Below are 20,407 nucleotides of genomic sequence, written 5' to 3' on the forward strand. Positions count from 1 at the left end.
GGCTGGAGGGGGTACTCAATCCTTCTCCTGCCCCCTACTTTTGCTCTGCAAACCTAGATGTGACGCACCCACCCACTCCAATGGAGCTGAGAGACTTGTTTCAGCCAGTCATCCTCTCTTCCTCTGCATAGGATCACAATGAAAAAACAAGAATACACAAAAAATACGCAAGATGCTGTTTTCTTCCTGTGGGGAGAGACTTATAAAGAGCTACAATGTAAACTCATTGAAAAGCAGCCATACATACCCAGAGGTAAAGACTCATGATGGTGCTGATTTCGAATTGCGGTTACAAGACTGTTGCCTGGCCTGGTCAACAGAGAAACTCCTCTGTTTCGAGAGACCTCTGACGCCTAGAGGGATAGAACCATAGAATTGTAGTGTTGGAAGGGACCTCAAGGATCATCTAGTCCAACCCTGTACAATCTTTTGCCCAAGGTGTGGGGGAGGGAGGTGCGATTGGCTCTGAGATTAAGAGTCTCACACTCTACTGACTGAGGGGTTGCTAGTAAAATACTTTGTGTGATTTCATAAATAGTTGTTGGTGTTTTTCTGTGTGTGTGTACTTACAGGCAAGTAATGTTTATCTGTCGGACTATAGGTAGAACAGGAGAAAGTGTTTGATGGTTTTGGATGGATTTGGAAAACATGAAGAGTACCGGTATGTTATTAATCGAAAGATAATGTTACTAATGACCGGAGTTTAGCTGCACTCCTGCACTGTACACATCAGTGGCTCCCAGCCATGAGGCCTACGATCTGCCACAAGACAGGCATATGCTCTTTCTGCTGTGGTCCTGCTTGTGGGTTTCTCACAGGCATCTGTGAGAAGAGGACGCTGGACTAGATGGGCTACTGGCCTGATCTAGCAGGCTCGTCTTATGTTCTTATGCTTTACTTGCCCATAAATCCCAGTCATATACTAATCCAGGCAGACACAATATGCATGTGTTCCCAGCCGCCTACATACATAACAACCAGACATTCAACTCTTATCCTTTATCCAATAGACAAGACTGTATGCAGTAAATTCTTTTCAAAGAACTGTAATCTCACCAAACATCTGTTGGGAGGTAAAGGGAGAGGGGCTGCATTTAGCTGATACTCCCTCTTGCCAACAGCTGTTTAAGTATGACTGCTTTCTGAAGAGGATGTATAATAATAATAATAATAATAATAATAATAATAATAATAATAATAATAAATTTATTTATATCCCGCCCTCCCCAGCCGAAGCCAGGCTCAGGGCGGCTAACAACAATAAAACAGTACAACTGTACAGCACAACACAACACTCTAAAATCATTCCTTATAAAATTAATTCAAATCAAACCAATGTCAACCATTGTGCCAGAGCTCCGCGAAGATTGCCGAAGGAGGGAGTCAGGCTGTGCCCTGTCCAAAGGCCTGGTGGAACAGCTCTGTCTTGCAGGCCCTGCGGAAAGATGTCAAGTCCCGCAGGGCCCTAGTCTCTTGTGACAGAGTATTCCACCAGATTGGAGCCACAGCCTCAGTACCTATGGACTTCTCATTTGGATCAGGGCTACTCATTCTGTGTTCAGGTTTTCAGCCTCAGACAGCTGATTTATCAAAATCAAAAATATTAATAATTATCCACGGCATTTGAGAATTATTGCAATAAGAAAGTGCACATATTCAAGGAGTTGGTGTTAAATTCAAGGTTTCAGGTGTACCTATTCAATTTCTGTATCACAGTAAAGCACCAGTTCTTTTAAATTATCTATTTATAAAAAGTAGCTACCGTATTTTTCGCCCTATAGGACGCACCGTCCCATAGGACGCACCTAGATTTTTTTGTGGGAGAAATAAAGGGGGGGAAATTATTCTCCCCCCCACAGGTGCAGGGCTGGGGCGGGGGAAGGCCGAGCTTCCCCCAACCCCAGAACGGGAGCCAGAGCAATGCCGAAGCTGAGCGCACATTCGGGAGCGCAGGCAGCTCTGCGCAACCTTCGGGAGCCCGGCGCGGAGCTGCGCCGAGCCCAACAGCGCAGTCAGCTCTGCACAACCTTTGGAAGCCTGGCGCAGCTTCGCGCCAGGCTCCGGAGGATTGTGCAGAGCTTCCTGAAGCCTGGAGAGCGAGAGGCTTCAGCGAAAGCCTGTATTCGCCCCATAGGACGCACACACATTTTCCCTTCATTTTTGGAGGGGAAAAAGTGCGTCCTATAGGGCGAAAAATACGGTAAATGTGACAAATCACTTCTGAAAAGGAGAACATACATGTAGCATATAGGTAATGAGGAACCACCCAATATAGCAACGTATGTGTTGAAAAACAAATTGCTGCACACTATTGAGAGAATTTTAAAAATATGTTCCCTACTATTCAAAATAGAAACACGCTGTGTACTGCCTGCTAAGAAAGGAAACTGCCTGCTTTTGATTCCCGCTCTTTTGTATGTGATGGGCACCATTATATCAGTCTCAGTGGAGTTATTCCTATTGTGTTTAGATAGATTTAAGCACTTAACAAACCAACATGAAAATTGTCACAGAAAGATTGCAGAACAAAACCCATCCACAAAGCAGATAGTTCACCTGAACAACAAAGACGACAAAGCTGGTGAAAGGTAAGACCCCAGCCTCCAACCATAATATTTCGTTGCAATTTGGGACAGGGGGAATAATACACAAAGGAAAGAAGAATTAGTGAAGCCTAGCTTCTAAGAAATGTTGGAGAACTGCATGCTGCAATGAAGGCTGACGCTGAGCATGTGTCAGAAGGATGGGTCTAAGAGACTCCCTCACCCAAAAAGCCCATAGGTACCAAGGAGTCTTTTATGTTTTTCTGGCCCCAAGGCCTTCCTTAATTCGCAGCTCCTACTTTGTTTGAACTGTCTTATGGCCCATCCAGCTACTATGCCAATGCACTCCAGGCCAGAACGGTTAGTGTTCCCACCAAGGCCTGTGCTTTGTTTCTCTGTGTTTTGTGAATGACAGAAGGACCCACATCTTGAAGTTGTGCATTCTACAGAAAACCTAGGCAACTGTATAATCTGTGGACGGGCAGCACCAGCCCTAAAGACAGGCAGCTGCAAATAAAAAGATGCATGCATGCATCATTTTATTTGTATGCTGCCTTTCCATGCTCAAGGTGGCTTACAACATGGGAAAAAGTACATTACAAACATAACAAAAGTAGTCATAAACAATAAATAAAACATCAAAAGGTACACAACCAAATTAAACAATTGCCACATAAATCATAAGAAGATCTAAAAGTAAAGATACAAAAAAAATCAATAATAGCAACAACTCCCCTCGCAACCCTCCCCCCCAAAAAACTCTTAAACTATACCGCAGTCCCAGAGTCTCAGCCTCAGCTTTTGTAGCTGGAGTCAGTCAGGGCCCCTCCTCCCCAGGCCTCGTGGGAAAGGCCTGCAAGGCAGGGAGCAAGTCTTCCAGGACTCACAGCCAAGATACAATCTGCTGTTGACAGCCAGCAAATGAATTGCTTGGAAACAAGCAGATATAAATCTGTTCTAATCACTTTACAAGATATGAAGGCTGCAAGAGGCATTGATAGCCGTGCTGAAGCTAATATCTGCAGATGTTTATAAGGTCATTTATTTTTCGTACCACACTGGCAACTTATAGCTGGGTAAGCTCTGTCTTTCTTTACCACTACGATATGCCTTCTTGCCCCCTCCCCAATATGGCTTAGTCCATATCATTTAATCTTCTGGAATTTTTCTTTTCTTACTAGACTGTGTCATGGTGAGTGTAGCCTGCTCCTGGTATCTACCAAGTATTGAATGGGCTGAATAGGGGTTCAGTTAATAGGGTATACGTACAGTGGTGCCTCGCAAGACGAAATTAATCCGTTCTGTGAGGCTCTTCGTATAGCGGTTTTTTCGTCTTGCGAAGCAAGCCCATTGACAGCTTAGCGGATTAGCGCTACAGCTGTCAAGCGGCTTCCAGCGATCAGCTGTTAAGCGGCTTATCAGCGGAACAGCTGATAAGCGGCTTAGCGGCTTTAAAAAAGGAAGAAAAAAGCGAAAAAAACCCGCGGGGGGATGCAAGATTTTTTTCGTCTTGCGAAGCAACCCCATAGGGGAATTCGTTTTACGAAGCGCCTCCAAAACGGAAAACCCTTTCGTCTAGCGGGTTTTTCGTCTTGCGAGGCGTTCGTCTTGCGGGGCACCACTGTATCTGAATTCTAATTCATCATCATTCTCTCCCCCCCCCCCGGTTTCAGGCCACAATATAATAATTATTTATTACATATCCAGCCACTTCCTACAAATTATAAAGCTAGCAAGGTGAATACGAAGAAATTGCTTTGTTGTGAATATACCCATTTATCCAGAAATCCTAATGAATTAGAGCAAGAAATCATACCTCTCCAGCACTGTAGCTGCGGAGTCGCTGAAGATGCTGTCTGTGAGTCAAATGATTGGGTAGGCGGCCATTTTGAAGTGGGATCCTGGGATCAATGAAAGTAGTAGCACGGCTGTTGTGGTCAACAAAGAAGGACTGTAATAAAATAATGTTGGAAAAGAACAATGATTATAATACTGATAGAGCAACCAGAGTAAACAATGTATTCGGCAGGATTCTGCATGGTCCTCTAAGGCAGTGTTTCCCAACCTTGTGCCTCCAGCTGTTTTTGGCCTACAATTCCCATCATCCCTTGCCACTGGTCTTGCTAGTCAGGGATGATGGGAGTTGTAGGCCAAAAACATCTGGAGGCACAAGGTTGGGAAACACTGCTCTAAGGCATCTTGCCTGGCTCTTCCATTTGAACAATTAGATGTTCAGGTGTGGACTTGTTGCAAGCGGTCAAACCCTATAAAACCCCCTAAGTTTCTTGTCAATAAGACTCAGGAGCTGGGAGGAGATAAAGTCCAGCCATTTATTGATCCAGTGGGATATGTTCTGCAAAGTCTGGACCCCCTCCTAGTGGCAAGAGGGGGTATATATAAGTTTTTTACAAAGCATTTCAATTTCCACCTGCCATATACGGCACATCATTACCTCATTCAAGTTGTTAGACCAAACATATGCATAAAAATACATCTCAAGTTGTTGCACTTGCACGCAGCTTTGATTCCCACCCATGGCCGTTGCATTGTTGCAAAAGCCCCTGTGTGTGCTGGGAACCTGTGTAGCAAGTTACGTGTAGCCATTTGCGTTCTATTATATGCTATGTTTCTTCCTCTAGCTTTGTGCTGTGGCTTGTGATTTATGTGTTAGCTGTTTTTCTACCCCAATGGGGAAGGTGAACTTTTCTATTAGCAGCAGACGCAAGGGCTTACAGGGGTACACCTTATCACATTTACTGTAGCCCTTTGGACCACCTCCACCGACTGAGGTGCTTGTGGTCCACTTGTCCTTTGTGACTGCTCAGCGGCCTGATTGGCTGTAGACGGCCAGCACTGGCAGTTGTGTCCTGTAAATGTATTCAGGTCCCCAAATTCATATACTTAGCCTATTAATGTGTATGCCACTGAATGACTCAGGAGGAGACATCTGAGAATAAGGCACAAACTTCAAAGCTAATACATTTCAACACCTTGGGCATTCTTGGTCAACTCATAAAATAAGTCAGATAAATTTGCAGAGAACTCAATATTGTATAAATTATTGTACCTTGCCTTGTTGATCAGTTTTGATCTCCCAGCCGCGGGGAAGCTCCAGCCGTGTGTCAGCAAACATGTTGATGAAATTTACCAGGTCCCTGTTGTGCTGATACCGCTCAAAATTCCGAGCATCTCTGCGGATCTTTAGAATCATATGCTTTAAGCAGGTGCTGTTGGTAAACACTCGATAGGCACTCTGGATACAAAAAGCAGGAGGGGAAAACAAAGATTTCACGACTGCAAATGTGTCACCTCTAATGACCTTTTCCAGAATCTGTATGACTCATACAGGCAACCCCCTCCCCCCAAACTCTCTTGTCTGAAATAGTAAATCATGTAACTGTTTTTAAGAGCCTTGTGAGCTGCTAGACTCCAAAGTCTGGTTATTTACAGAAGGATAGGCTTGTCTTTTAATAAAGGGTCCAAAGAATATGCATTTAATACAGGCAATGGCCATTTCATGTGCGGGTTCCATTCCTTCCTGTCCCCGTTCCATCCCTCTTCCGGGTCCAAGAGGACCTGCTTGTCATTTGGACACACCTAAAATGGTTGCTGCCTGTATGTCTTCTCCCACATTAAAAGGTTAAGGGATCCCTGACCATTAGGTCCAGTCACAGACAACTCTGGGGTTGCAGCGTTCATCTTGCTTTACTGGCCGAGGGATCCGGCGTACAGTTTCCAGGTCATGTGGCCGGCATGACTAAGCCGCTTCTGGCGAACCAGAGCAGTGCACGGAAATGCCATTTACCTTCCTGCCGGAGCGGTACTTATTTATCTTCGTGCTTTCGAACTGCTGGTTGGCAGGAGCTGAGACCGAGCCACGGAAGCTCACCCCGTCGCAGGGATTCGAACCGCCAACCTTCTGATTGGCAAACCCTAGGCTCTGTGGTTTAACCCAACGTGCCACCCGCATTAAGAGCCTTTAAATGCTCAGCAAGAAAGTTCACAAATACCAAGATTATTCCAGATCAAATTGAGACATGGTTGGTCTTAGTGGTCAGACTATAGCCATCCAGAATGCATAACACTACATCCTCCTGTGATTCAGTGGGTCCCTTGCCCCTGTAGCAACATCTGTAAGAAAGAGCCATGTGGCTCTGGTAAGTAAGCAGTCGTTGCCTGAGGGCCTATGATATTGGCATGGGAAGGAATCATATCATGTGCCTCAACCTTCCAGTTCCTTCCTACAGATATTGCTGCAGTGAAATATCATGTAGGCACATGGAAGAGGCTCTCACATTGCTCCAGCACGCATGTAACTTGCTAAGTATTTATGATCACACACAGTGAATGATCGTTAATTTCTGGAAATATATGATAATGTTCTTGCTATTTAGCTTGGGGTTGGGATTACAGAAACTTAGTAGTACAAACTCTGGAATTCCACCACCAGCTCATTGACCATTTTAGTAGCTCTCTGAGACCTTAAAAGAGACAAAAAATTTCATAGGTTTTTTTAAAGCCTTCAAGTAAAGAAGAGATCTGTTTTCCATTTCGGCTCCAGCTGCTGGATAATATTTTCCAATTCAATTTTCATGGCCATAATTAATGCTTCTAAATTTTAATTGGAGTTTGTGGTTAAAATATCATAACGACATTAAGCCCAAATTTATGTAGCATATTATTTTTACATAAGTGGAATTTGTATTACTGCCTTAACAGATGTTTCAGCAGGTCATTCTGGTTTCTTTGGCAGAATCGAAATCATTGCTGTAACAGAAAAGGTGTTGCTCTGTTCAAATTAATTTGATACCTGCTTTGATGTAAGATCTACTAATATAAAGTGAAAGCCACAAAAAGTTCAAAGAGGAATATTCAGATTAATCTTAGACGTTTTCTTTCTGAATAGTATTTGACTCCCCTGACCAAACCAAAACTGGATCATAAGAAAACTGCTTATGCTCTACCAGTCATTCCAACATACTTCTCAGAGAAAGCTTGAAATGATTTTTAAAACTGTATTTGTTTCTGCTTAGCCAATTATGAGGGGAAAGTGTGCATTTGCCAAAAGAGTAGAGATAATTGATAAATACTGTACTTTCTTGCCTTGTGACAGTGCAGTTTTCAAGTTTTCAACTTCCTGGGGAACTTCTTTGTATCAACGTGCCTACCAAGAAACCCCTGAACATCTGCCAAAGAGCCCCAGGATAGTGCACACTATTCTCAGATGAATTCTAGGGCATATAGTCAGTTCATCTATGGCACGAACCAGCTGCTGAACCCCACAATGCCTTGCATGAATGAACAAGCAACCTAGAATACACACAACATTCCCATTTGGCTGCATGTTTTAGGGGCTGAGATGTGTTGATTTAATATTTGTATTCTGCTTTTCCAACAACAAATGTTGAGTTCAAAGTGGTTCACAATAATCACAACACCATTTAAAAAGCAGCAAGCACTGCAAGCACTGCTATAATATCAAACACAAAAGCATATAAAACTAACAACAACAAATTCATCAAAACAATTAATGCAATTCAATAAAGTCACAGTAACTCCCTGATAGCATTGCAAGGATACTTCCTCATCACTTGGAAGCTTCCTTCAGAACAACAAAAAAAGGGGGGGTTAGCTTTTCAACACAGCCTCATTCACTGTCATGAAGTATAGAATCTTAAATGGAACTATGCTTTTAAAAACCATTTTGAGTGGGTGGGAGATCAGTAATGCCACACAAGTTCTCTCTTGGGGAGGTTGTCTCCTACTACTGATTTTCTCCTTGAGGATGTGAAGCTTTCAAAAGGCATTCCAGGATCTGAAAACCTCTGTTCTGAGATACTTGTTAGAGTTTGGTAAAATACTGATTTAGTGATTGTGTGGGAATTCCTTTTTTACTACAAAGGAATTTCAGAAATAGACTGGAAAGAGAAGCTGCTGAATTGCAACTTATTACCAAACTTAAAACCATGGAGAGACCTGGTCTGAACAAAGACATTGGATTCTTATCTCATTATACATGACAAAGCCACTTTTCACCTTCTCACCCCTTGCTTTTTCCTGTAATACCTATTGCAGTCGTTAAGAGTCGTCAACAGGCTCATCACAGCTATCTGCCCATCACCCATTCCCACCACCCTTCTGAGTAATACCCCTCCCCACCTTCTCACTATATAGAAGGGTCTGGTAACTTCTGTTTCAGTGTATCTGAAGAAGTGTGCATGCACACGAAAGCTCATACCAGGAACGAACTTAGTTGGTCTTTAAGGCGCTACTGGAAGGATTTTTTTTTTATTTGTGTGGGAGCATGGAGAAATGGGAAGAGTATGAGTTGTACATATGACAAGCTAGTGGCCTTGCTAACCAAAATGTTGCATAAGGATTATAATGTAGATCCAGGTCTATTAAGGCAGAAACAGATGAGCACAGTAATTGTCCAACATCTTCTGAAATATCTTAGCAGCGAGAAAAGCTACCTTTATGCATTATGATTCCCCCTGAACATGCATGACTCAACAATACTCTGTTGTGGATCAATGACTAAACATCTCATTGTAGTTTATGTTCAGTGATAAGGTTTGATATCGTACATTGGCAAACCACCAAATGCTCCTTTTTCAAAAAGAAGGCACATGTAGAGGGGTTTTTGCAAACCATGCTGCTGGATTGCTGCAAAGCCAAATTTCTTCTGCATGACCATCCAGGTGTACAAATTCAAGTGGGGATGAATTTATCACTTGGATAATTGTATTTTCTTCCCTAGAATTCAGTTCTCTCCCCGCAATTCTGGATTTTGCGTAGTTTCTCCGATCACTTTCATTCTTTCTCACACATTCTCAATTGCAGAGAGAGAACTGAAGTGCCACCTGGATGCTGCTATCAAAGTATATCAGCAATTTGAAAGATAAATGAGGGTCAAGCACTTACATAGTTTGCATGCAGCACCGTGAAAAACTCAGGGTTGGTGATGAACTTTACAGCTGGAGACTGCAGCAACAAAGTGATTTTTTGAGAATTCACAGGTGAAACAGGTACTTCTCTTCTAATTTCTGAAAATAAAAAGGCTTCCATGTAATACACAGCAAGAGAACATTTGAATTTGGAATGACTATTCTCCCCTCTTCTGCTTTCCCCCTCTAAAGTACGGCTTCTGGCCAACTTCCTGGTAGTTACAGAAAGGACTTGTTAATCCATGGCACAACCCTCCCCAACAAACCTGTGCTTCTTGTGTTTTCAAATCCTTATTTGTCGATTCCTTTAGCTAAGTCTTGGCTTTTAGGCAACAAGTTCTTTCCAACTTAGTTTTATAAATAAATATCCAGTGTAAAAGTGAATAGTTCTTTTTATCTCTGACATCCACAAGTATCTTTTCAAGTATCTTAACTTCTTGTGCATTTAACATATTAAATATTTTTCCTGATGTTATGGTTTTGGCTTTTTGTTAACCGCTCTGGGATTTTTTACAGTCAAGCTGCATATAAATTTTATGAAATAAATAAACCAACAGGAGGGAATATGGAAGCGCAATGACACTTGGGACCCACCAATTACGGCCCCAACATAGACTTTATCACAACAGTGAGAACCAGACCCTCACTGAGAAGCATCTGTGAAACGTGATGCTACCCCCCCCACTCATCTACAAAGCTCATACAATACCTTAGTAAGAGGAGGACCCTGACTCATGTAAATGTCTTACCTGAATTTGGCTGGGAAGGGTCTGCCTCAGAATCACTTCCTCCTCCAGCGGGAAGCCTCTCTACCCTGCTGCTAACCACAGTGTCCTCATCTGTTCTTTCCGTAGCAATAGTTCGCTGAATATTTTGGTACCTTGATTTTGAAAAAGGGGAGGAAGTAAAATATGTTAGTCAGATGCACATTACCCCTTCATGCTTAGCCACGATTTGGCTTAGTGTTATGTGTGGTCATTGCCTGTTGTTATTTTGAAGTATTTGGGCACAGTGAATTAACTATGCACGATCTCCTTAAGTACAGCCTAACAGGAAAGAAAGACAGAAAGTGAAAGTCTGGCTCCTCTTGGCCTGACCTTACAGTCAGCTATGGTTGCCCTAAATAAAGATTATTTATTTATTTCACAAAATGTATATACTGCTTGATGGTAAAAGAAAACTCAAAGCAGTTTATGAAAAAGATAGAACAATAAAATTATTACTAAAAAGTTACAACCATAATTTAAACCATACAGAAAGTTTTAACGACAATAGAATAGACTAAAACAAATTAAAACTCACACAAACTAAATAAAAATCTGGGTAGACTTGTCTAAATAAAAATGTCTTCAGCGGGCATGAAGGCCTGTTAAAAATAGGCAGGGAGCTCCAAAGTGTTGAGGCTTCCAAACTAAACAATTGAGTTCTTATAGATGTGGTGCAGGTATTATGCGGCACCCGTAAAAGTGCAAATTCTGCCGATCAAAGCTGTCAAGTGGGAGCATATCGGGTAAGTCAATCTTATAGGTTAAACTGAAGAAAATGTGAAACTTTGATATTAGGTAGGCTTACTGGCTTGGATTGGCAAATTTTGAGTATTGGTCCAATATTATTAGCTAAATATAATTAGGTAGTTTATATTTAATATTTTTTAGAATTATGCTTTAGGTTTCTCAAGTGTTTGTGGCATTTGGATTGGAATAATAATAATAATAATAATAACAATAATAATAATTTATAATTTCTTATACCCCACTCATCTGATTGGGTTACCCCAACTACTCTGGGTGGCTTCCAACAAGAATACAAATCAAACAACAAAAAATCAAACATTAAAAGCTTCCCGAAACAGGGCTGCCTTCAGATGTCTACAAAAATTTATATAGTTGTTTAACTCTTTGACATCCTCCAGGAGGGTATTCTACAGGGGGAAATGATATAAGCCTCCAAATAATTTCATTCTTAGTAAAGATGCAGGGAATTAATAATAGTAATATTAATAATAATATTAATAATAATAATAATTTTGTTTTTAGGTTATTTCTTAGTTTGGTTTGATTTATGATTTGACAGTCTTGGAAGTTTTAATAAAATACTTGAATTGAATTGAATTGGGAAGAAGGTGAAAATATAAAGATTTATGCTTGGCTGAAAGAGTAGACTGCTTTTGTTTCATTAATTTCCTCAATAATCAATTCTTTATATTTAACTTTACATGCACATACACATATTAGCAAGAAGGCAAATAGCATAATAAAATTAGCTTTAAAAAAACACTACAAGAACTAAGGATTTGTTGTTTTGCCTTTAAATATGCCCTTTGCAAACAAATTATTATATTTGGACTTCACACCATATTAACATAGCTCTATTTTCCCCCACTCTCTCTTTTATAAGAACCTATAAACATTTTTATTCACTTCACAGCAGGCTGACTGAACAAACTTTCCATTCCAGTGCAGGCTGAGTTTTATGCCCCCCTCATGCAATAGCAGAACAGAAAAACGTAGTTCACCTATTTAGAGGGATATACACAGTGCATAAGCTTCCCATTTAATTAGATGGTAGAAAAATCCCCTGGGGGCTAATAATGCCTAGGAAGGAAAGCAATGGACCAAGAGACTCCTGAAGTTTAGTCAAAACTGTGTAAAGCAATCTTCAAGATATTCTGAAAAAACGGCCACATATGTGGAAAAAACTTGAAGCAGCTATGTGGGTGCATTTGAAAAATCCAGCACTTTTTCAAATGATGATTGTGATGGTGGGTACATTTACTGTGTATGCATTATAATGGTGGTTTTGAAACTTTCTGTCCTCAGAGAGCCCCTAAAGACTGGTTTTCCAAGGAACTGCCACAGCATGCTGCAGGATATGTGCTCTGGGACACACTGCCAGCCTGATGTGCCTCGCTGCCCGATTCCCTCTTCTGTAACTGGCTTTTGTTAGGTGAACAACCAGTCTTTCAGGGAGGCTTCCTTGATGGCCATCATTAAGCATCTCGTTGAGATGAGTCGGTGCGTCTCAGGCGAGATGGGAAGATGCCGCTCTGCCTCTGCCACCACCAAAGCCTTCCTTACATGGCAACACCCAGAAAGCAGTGGCAATAACAGTGGGTTCTGGTGAGATCTCACACAAGGTCTCACAGAGTACATTAGATCTCACAACATTTTGGCAAGATATTGCCGGTAGCTACCAGAGCTGCTGCTGGTACCCCTTCTTCACCAGTAGTGGAGCATGAGGCATGCTCTCAGGGGTGCTGCTTCCTGGGCTCCCGCCACCCAAGGCAGCTGCCTCACTCAGCCAGCCTCATGAATAGGCCGGCCCTACACTGAAAACCCCTTGGAACAACCCCAGTATGCTTTTCAATAGTTTCAAAACCATAGTTTTGTTTAGTCTAGTCTAGACCCTAAAGGACCTTGAACGCTGTCTGTGCCAGCTGAAAAGAAGACGAGAGATGAGGGACACCAGCAAACCCATCTGCATGTCTCTACCTGGCAACTCTGTGGTTTTCTCAGGACTGGGAAAGGGAGAGAAAAACTGGCTGGGGTTTATCGCTACCTAGTTTTTATTTTGGGTGTGTTCTTTTTTCTGTTGTCATTGTGGATAAGAGATGGGAGTTTCTTGCTGTGGATGCTTGTGGGCAACCATTTACACTGCTCAGGGTGAGATCCTGGATGACTGGGGGGGGGGGCTGCAGTTGTTAAGTTATTCAAAAGTCACAGATTTAGGGTCTGTTGTCACACAGACTTTGTGTGAGAGACGGAGAGGGAGGGAGTAGACCGCCTAAGTGAGGATTCAGATGGGAAGTGATGCTAAAACCTTTGGTTGTTTCGTCTGCTTCTGTCTGCTTGAATGTTTTGTTTACTTTTACCTAGTCATTTGGTTAAATTTGAAATATTAATTTTTGCTGCTGTAGTTTTGCTTGTTTACCTTGGGTTAGAATTGTGTTTTATTGGACCTAATTTTGTAGTTTTTGTACATTCAAGGAAGAGCCGACTATAAATACTGCAAACTAACAAAAGTATTTTGTTCATTTTCATCTGAGGAAAAGCCTAGCAGCTGCACAAATACTGCCCAGTTCATCTCAATATTTAAGCCTAATGCAGAAGGAATGTTTTCTAAACTAGATAAAAGGCAGTACATAGAATACTTTAAAATGACCTTCATGGACCTGCCACAACCACCAGAGGGAAGCAAGGTGAGGCTCAAGGAAGGTCTCATTTATATGTTACTGGTATGACGTAACTGTGGCTTTCTAAAGGATGGATCCCGCAATGTATTTGGCTGAAGGAATCTTATGGGATAAGTGGATCATAGGACGTCTCCCTATCAGTCTTGCTGCTGGACCACAGAGAAGTTTGGTGCCAATTCAATTATTTCTCACATAATTTTATAAAGGTGGGCTTTTATTAATTAAGTTTAATTATTCCATGTGCTGTTTCTATTTTCCCTTAGCTTTCAGTTGTTTAATTACTTATTATTTGTTTAACAGGGTTTTTAAAATTGTTGTTAGCTGCCTTAATCTTTTTTTATTCTAAAATAAAAATACCCCCTCCACACACCTCTTCCGGCACCTCTTTTTCTAGAAAGAGTTCTGGCATCTCTGTTTCTTGAAAAACAGCATTGTATGTAAGCGTAATTTGAGATCAAGACAGCATATAACGGGGTGAGGAAGCAGCCCTGTCTTTTGGAACATCAGTGTAGATCTGGACTGCAGAAGGTGCCATGTGCTGGCTGACGCAGGAGTCCCGTCCATTGCTGTTCTAAAGTGTCTTCGGAAACTAAATGAAGGGGTGTAAGCACTGTTGCCTTCTTTATTATTCTTATTCTTATTATTTATTTATTTAATTAATTAATTTCTATACTGCCTTTCAGCCAAGGATCACAGGGTGATTTTCGATATAAAAACACAAAAATACATACCACAGTAGCAAACAAAAACACTAACCCTGCCACACACAGTTTAAAAGACCACAGACTGTTCAATTAGTCAAAGGCCTAGGAGAAGAGGAATGTTTTTACACCTAAAGAAGTGTAAGGAAAGCACCAAGCAAGCTTCCCTGGGGAGAACATTCCACAAGTGGGGCCACCAGAGAAAAGATCTGTTCTGTAGCTTTATGCCATAGCCCAGTGGTGGCGAACCTGTGGCATTTGTGCCAGAGGGGGCACTCAGAACTCTCTCTGCACAGAGCCGGCAGAAGGTGAGGGCAGGTGCATTGAGTCCTCAGCTCAACGTGTGTCGAAGCAGAAGCGCCTCAGATGGGGCGTCAGGGTGTGTGTGTGTGTGCAAAATGGAGCCACAACCTCCAGGGTGCGCGCTTTCCCTTGGGGAGCTTCTGCTGTGGGTGGGGAGGGCACAGCGCTCTGCAAGCGCTCAGAGGCGCACTGCCGCATTGGTGGGCTGTGGAGTGGAGGGTTCGCACTCCCCAGCTGAGCTGCCTGCTCCCGCTCCTACTTGTGCAGGAGCAGGGTGGGGATCTCTCAGCTGGGAAGCACGAAGCCTCCACTTTGCAAGGAGAAGCGGGAGAAGGCAGCTCAGTTGAGGAGCGGCTGGCTGCCTTCAGGTGGTGCAGGGGCTCTTTTAAACTTCTTCCTTGAGGGGAGTGCAGCCGAGAACCCCTCAATGGAAAGTGTGACAGAGCCTGCACCTCCCCAGCTGAGCAGCCCCGATCCAGCTCCTGTTCCCGTGCAAACAGAACAGCCTGATCCCTCTCCTACTTGCCTGCAAGCAGGAGCAGGCAGGGGTGGGAGTGACGCGCAGCGTAAATTAATAATGCAGACTTTTAAAGAATAAAAGCTTTTCTGATTTAAAATAAACTTCTTCATAAACATCATGGTTCCAAACAGTTTGACTGAGATGCCATACTGACTCTGCTCATAACTGAGGCAGACTGACTCTGACTGAAATCTTACTGAGAACACAGAGAGAAAATGGCTGCTCTTATAAGGAGAATGAGTCCCATGTCAGAGTGACTCCACAGTTAGCAGTTAGGCCTGAATAACTTGAGTAGGCCCAAATGATTGTGCAGTCCCAGCACTTCTGCTCTCGTCTGTCTTTGTCACATGACAGGGGGGGGGGGTGGCAACATCCCTTGCCTGCTCGCTTGCCAGCCCAGCCTTCCCTCATTCAGCGTCTCCGGAGCTGGGGGGGGGGGGTTTGCTGTTGTGGCTGCAGAGGCAGAGGGACACAGCGCTGGAGAGCGGCAGGGACCTGTTTGCTTGCCACCCAGCTCGTCTTCCCTCATTCTGGAAACGGAAGTGTGGCAATCAAAACGAAAGTTATACTCAGAGCATGTTCTGCTTCCAAAAAAAGTTCAAAAACCAGAACACTCATTTCCAGGTTTGAAGTGTATGGGTTCCAAGTAGTTTGAGAACTAAGCTGTTTGAAAACTGAGGTACCACTGTATTGCTCCACTCTCTCTCCACATGGATGCGCCAACCTCCCCTTCTAAACCAAAACCTCAGTATTCAGGTTAAATTGCCGTGTTGGCACTTGGCGATAAATAAGTGGGTTTTGGGTTGCAGTTTGGGCACTAGTCTTTCTTTGCATGCATTAATGAAGAATTTCTAGCCTTCACCTATTATTGTATTCATTGTCTCTGAATCTTAAAAGAACCACCGCCTTCTGGCAACACGTAGGCCTGTGTTACGTAAGTGTGTAGGGCAAAGAGAAAGGAGCGCATCTTGGGCAGGAAGTGAAGCATGCATGGCACAATTAACAGAGAAAGGGGAGCAAGAAGGTTGTGTTAACAGCATACCTGGCACACAAGCTAGCACATTCAAAATAAATATTTCAAATATTTCAATTACATCAAGCTAATCTTGATTCAATTAAATGTTATTTTTATAAAATAAACCAAATGATCTCTTCTAGCAAGGTCTGGAACTGGTTTTTTTTCCATTGCTCCCTAAAAAAGTATTTTTTCATTGCCTAGTTCTTGCAAACAGCAAGTGAGATGGTAAACCTGTAGATTGATGGTACCATGGCTAAATTGTCCTCCAGACATAATAATAATAATAATAATAATAATAATAATAATAATAATAATAATAATAATAGAAAACTGGTAGAAAACCAGGGCTTTGGTGTAGTTGTATTCCCTACACATACATTTATCACAGCAAATGCAGCAGCTTGAGGGCACCCAACCATATTTCTATTTCACCTTCCTCGCAGGAGATCTGGATGACATATCCCCGGCCCACACACATACCTTACACTTTTTTGTTCTCACAACAACCCTGTGAGGTAGATTGCACTGAGAAAGAGTGACTGGCCCATGGTTACCCAGTGAGTTTTGTGGACGAATTGGGATTTGTAGTAGTCTGACCTACTACACTAGTATGCTTGAGATAATACTTTGTGGGACTCACTGGTGTTATGTTCTCTTATGCACAAAAGATATTTTTAGAGGAATTAAAGCCTTTAGGGAAACTACTAAAATTCCTGGTGGCTGCCGCTTGGCAGCTGATTTCTATAATCCTTCTTTCTGCAAATTGGACTGAAGAACTCCCATCCTGTTTGGCTGTCTTGAAAGGAAGAAACTTTGAATTTGCCTGCTTAGCACACCAAAGATAATTATCCCACATTTTAAAGTATAAGAAACCCCCAACTAGCCTGCCTGTTCGCTCTAAGGTGTGTAATTAGAGGATAGATGTTCCAGGCCCAGGTTTTTCCAATGGAAAACAATATCATTATGGTAAACTGAGAGAGGAGGAAAAACAAAAACATTTCCTGAGGTTATAGTGAAAAATGATTTTGCTGTCATATAACGTCTAGTGAAATTATAAATTATTTAACAAGAGAAACAGAAGCATGCATCTTCATGTACTGACCCACTTTGTTTGGTGTGACCTGGATTTAGGTCAAGTAAAGACATTTAAAATAAATCTGCCCATAAACATCTCAGACAGATTTGTAAACTGACGCTCACCTGCCTTATACTGGAATACTAGGACTGCTGCCCCTGCTTGCTTTGCTCACCAGCCCCACCTACCCCCACCCCTGCCATCCTACCCACCCTTGCCAACCACCTCCCTTTACACCTCACTCAACGCCACATCCCACCAGAGCTCCTTCAACCCCCCCACACCACCCCATTGTCAATTCCCACCCTCTGTTTGCTCCAAACTCTCCCTCCCTCAGAGTTCACCCAAACTTCCCCCTCACAATCTGACCCCAACCCCCCATTACCCCACAACTCATCCCAATCCCCCAATCCCACCGCTGCTGCCATTCACAGACCGCCCTGGCTGCCTGTTCACTCATGTGCTTGGCTGGACCACCTGTTTGTGTGCTCAGCTGCAGCACTGAGCTTCCCTTGTATATGCAAGTGGGCAGGCATGTGGTGGTGACAGGAGGAACATGGGAAGACCATGATGAGGAGCATCAAAATATCCTTCCAGCAACACTTAGTAGCCCCTGATTATTACTTTAAAAAACTCATACATGCTTGAGAATTCATAGATCCAGCTGTGATTCTGAAAGCAAAATTAAACATTACAAGCAGCAGGAGGTTCCTGCTGAAGACTACGTTGAGCTCTTCCTTCTTCTTAACACCTATCAAAGCATACCCTGTTTTCTCTATGTAATGTAAGATTTTCATTTATTTCACCCCACATTTTGGTCCAAAAACCTAAAAGGCACCTCACACTTAATTAAAATGCAAAAACATAATATAAAACAAAAACAACAAAGAAATTAACAAACTACTGCACATACACCCACCAATATAAAACTTACAGGCGGTAACATAACATAATGTAATGTAACTTAATATATAATAATAATAATAATAATAATAATAATAATAATAATAATAATAATATTCACTCAAATAATAATCTTCACTCGAAGATCCCAGGGCAGGTTACATTAAAATACAATATAAAGTACAGTTTAAAACAACTTGCAATCACAAAAATAAGCTGGCATTGATTGCATTTATGCTGTGTATTGTCCAGTGACTCTGTGTATGTTGTAATATTAACTCTGCCCTCCTTGAGAGAACATCTTTTTGTGTGTCTCCCTTTATACAATTTTCAAATCTTTTGGAAACTGCATTCTGCCTCTAATCTGGTAAGCACCTTTTATGATGCTCCCAGCCTGCAGTTATATACCCACTTACCTTGAATTAAGCTCCACTGAAGTCAGTGGGGCTCAGTTTTGAGCAGACATGTATAGGATTGCACTTGCAGTCTCTTGTCTGCATAGTGTGCCAGATCCTAAAGGCATGGGAGATGAAGGCAAATAGGATGGTTTTCAGCTAGAACTTTTTTAGAAATTTGGTCCAGCATAAACTCACCGCCGATTGAGTTGCTCCATTTGTTGGATTGACCCTGATCTGCGTATTCCATCAAGAGTAGCTGCTGCAGTCGGACGCTGCCAAGTTGTAGTTCGATTCACATGATCCACATAGAATACTCGACCATGGCTATCTATCCGAGCTTCCCAGTCTTCCATTAAATGGTTTTTTAGGAAATTGGAAAAAAGACAGAAAATGAGGTCATTTGTGGACATCCAGAAATCTAGACTATTAGGGGAATCCAGACATATAAACATTCCTGCCCAAAATGTATAGTATTATGCAGACATATTTACCAAAAAGAAAACATTCCTAAATTAAATACAAGATTTAAAAAGTGACCAACAACTTGTAAAACACACTGTTTAAGAACATCAGCACAGGAGCATTCTAATGCTTAACAGCGAAGGAATCCAGAAGCAAAGGAAACACCACCCTGGCAAAAAAGTGGGGGAAATACGGTGCCCAAGTCACATTTTGATTATGTGGACTTCCTGAACTGCACTAGCTCTGCCAGCTAAAGTACAGGCAAAAATGGATCCAGCACAGGTTCAGATTCCAAGACCATGAGGTGCCCAGGTTTTTGGTGGAGGGAAGCTGAACTGGACAGGGTATCCCAACACTGCAGAGTGGGGCTCTTGCCTAATGCAAATTTTGTAGTTTTACTTCTTGAGCTTCCTAATCAGTCTCCAGTCTTAAAGCTGTAACCAAATGGTGCTTGTCCCATCCACTGAAATTAATGGTTCTTAAACACATGAGATTTCTAAGTGTGCTTTGGCCCTCCTGCCCATAGAGAAGGCTTTCTGGATCAGGGCCAGTATCTCAAAATCACATGCATTTTTTAAATGGGTTTTTAAAAAGGGTTTAGGACCCTGATGGGGGCTAGAAAATCTATGGAATTGTCCTTTATCCCATATTTAGCCTTATTCATAGTCCCAAGTTTCATGAGGGAGATCCCTAAAAAGTAAAGGGTACATTTTACCCATAACTGTGGGCATGCGTAGAAGGAGATGAAAAGTAGATGTATGCTTTGCTGGACAAAAAGCCACACTATGGAATGTTTGGACTCCAAATCAACATCCTTAAATTACTTTACATAACAAACAAACATGCAGTGTTTGGGACACCATTTCCTGCCCAGGTTATATTTGAATTACTATGGCTAGTAAGCCTGCCACAATGTGCAATAATGCAATGGATCGTGTAGAAAGCACTCACAAATCACATACAATGGTTAATGCCCACTTGAAAGCCCAGAGCTAGAGGTTTGCCAGCTTAATTGGATAGCACCATAGTGGCATGACAAGCAGTGGGGAAGGATTGCAAATACTAGACATTATGGTACATGTACCCACATAATTGGTGAACATTGAAGATCTGCCCAACAGTGCAGATGGACAACGTATTGCAAAGAACACAGACAGTTGTGAAAGAAGGTCTCTGAGTTAGGGCCATTTCATGTTTAACATAGAGTTTGGGTGTAGAAAAAACATAGCATATGAAACAGCCCAGCCAGTGAAGTAGGAGCTTGCTGACGTACAATTGCTAAAAAGGAGAATATGGTGGGGACCTGCCAAGATGATGGGGACAGAGTGGCAGAAAGTGGCAACAA

At 42.2% G+C, this 20,407-nt stretch overlaps 1 protein-coding gene across 7 annotated transcripts in view; it reads right to left on the reverse strand.

Moving 5' to 3' along the window:
• Nucleotides 1–20,407, reverse strand: part of HECW1 (HECT, C2 and WW domain containing E3 ubiquitin protein ligase 1) — a 192,045-nt gene that overhangs the window by 31,303 nt on the left and 140,335 nt on the right. For all 7 annotated transcript variants that reach the window (XM_081930971.1, XM_081930976.1, XM_081930972.1 and 4 more), the window contains 6 exons: nt 18,796–18,946; nt 10,240–10,370; nt 9,468–9,589; nt 5,611–5,796; nt 4,360–4,494; nt 248–353 (listed from right to left, as the gene is read on the reverse strand). In XM_081930971.1, coding sequence (XP_081787097.1) covers nt 248–353; nt 4,360–4,494; nt 5,611–5,796; nt 9,468–9,589; nt 10,240–10,370; nt 18,796–18,946 — 831 coding nt within the window. The remainder of the gene's footprint in view (nt 1–247; nt 354–4,359; nt 4,495–5,610; nt 5,797–9,467; nt 9,590–10,239; nt 10,371–18,795; nt 18,947–20,407) is intronic.

Source organism: Podarcis melisellensis (genome assembly GCF_964234715.1).
Source record: "Podarcis melisellensis genome assembly, chromosome: 12".
Classification (NCBI taxonomy): domain Eukaryota; kingdom Metazoa; phylum Chordata; class Lepidosauria; order Squamata; family Lacertidae; genus Podarcis; species Podarcis melisellensis.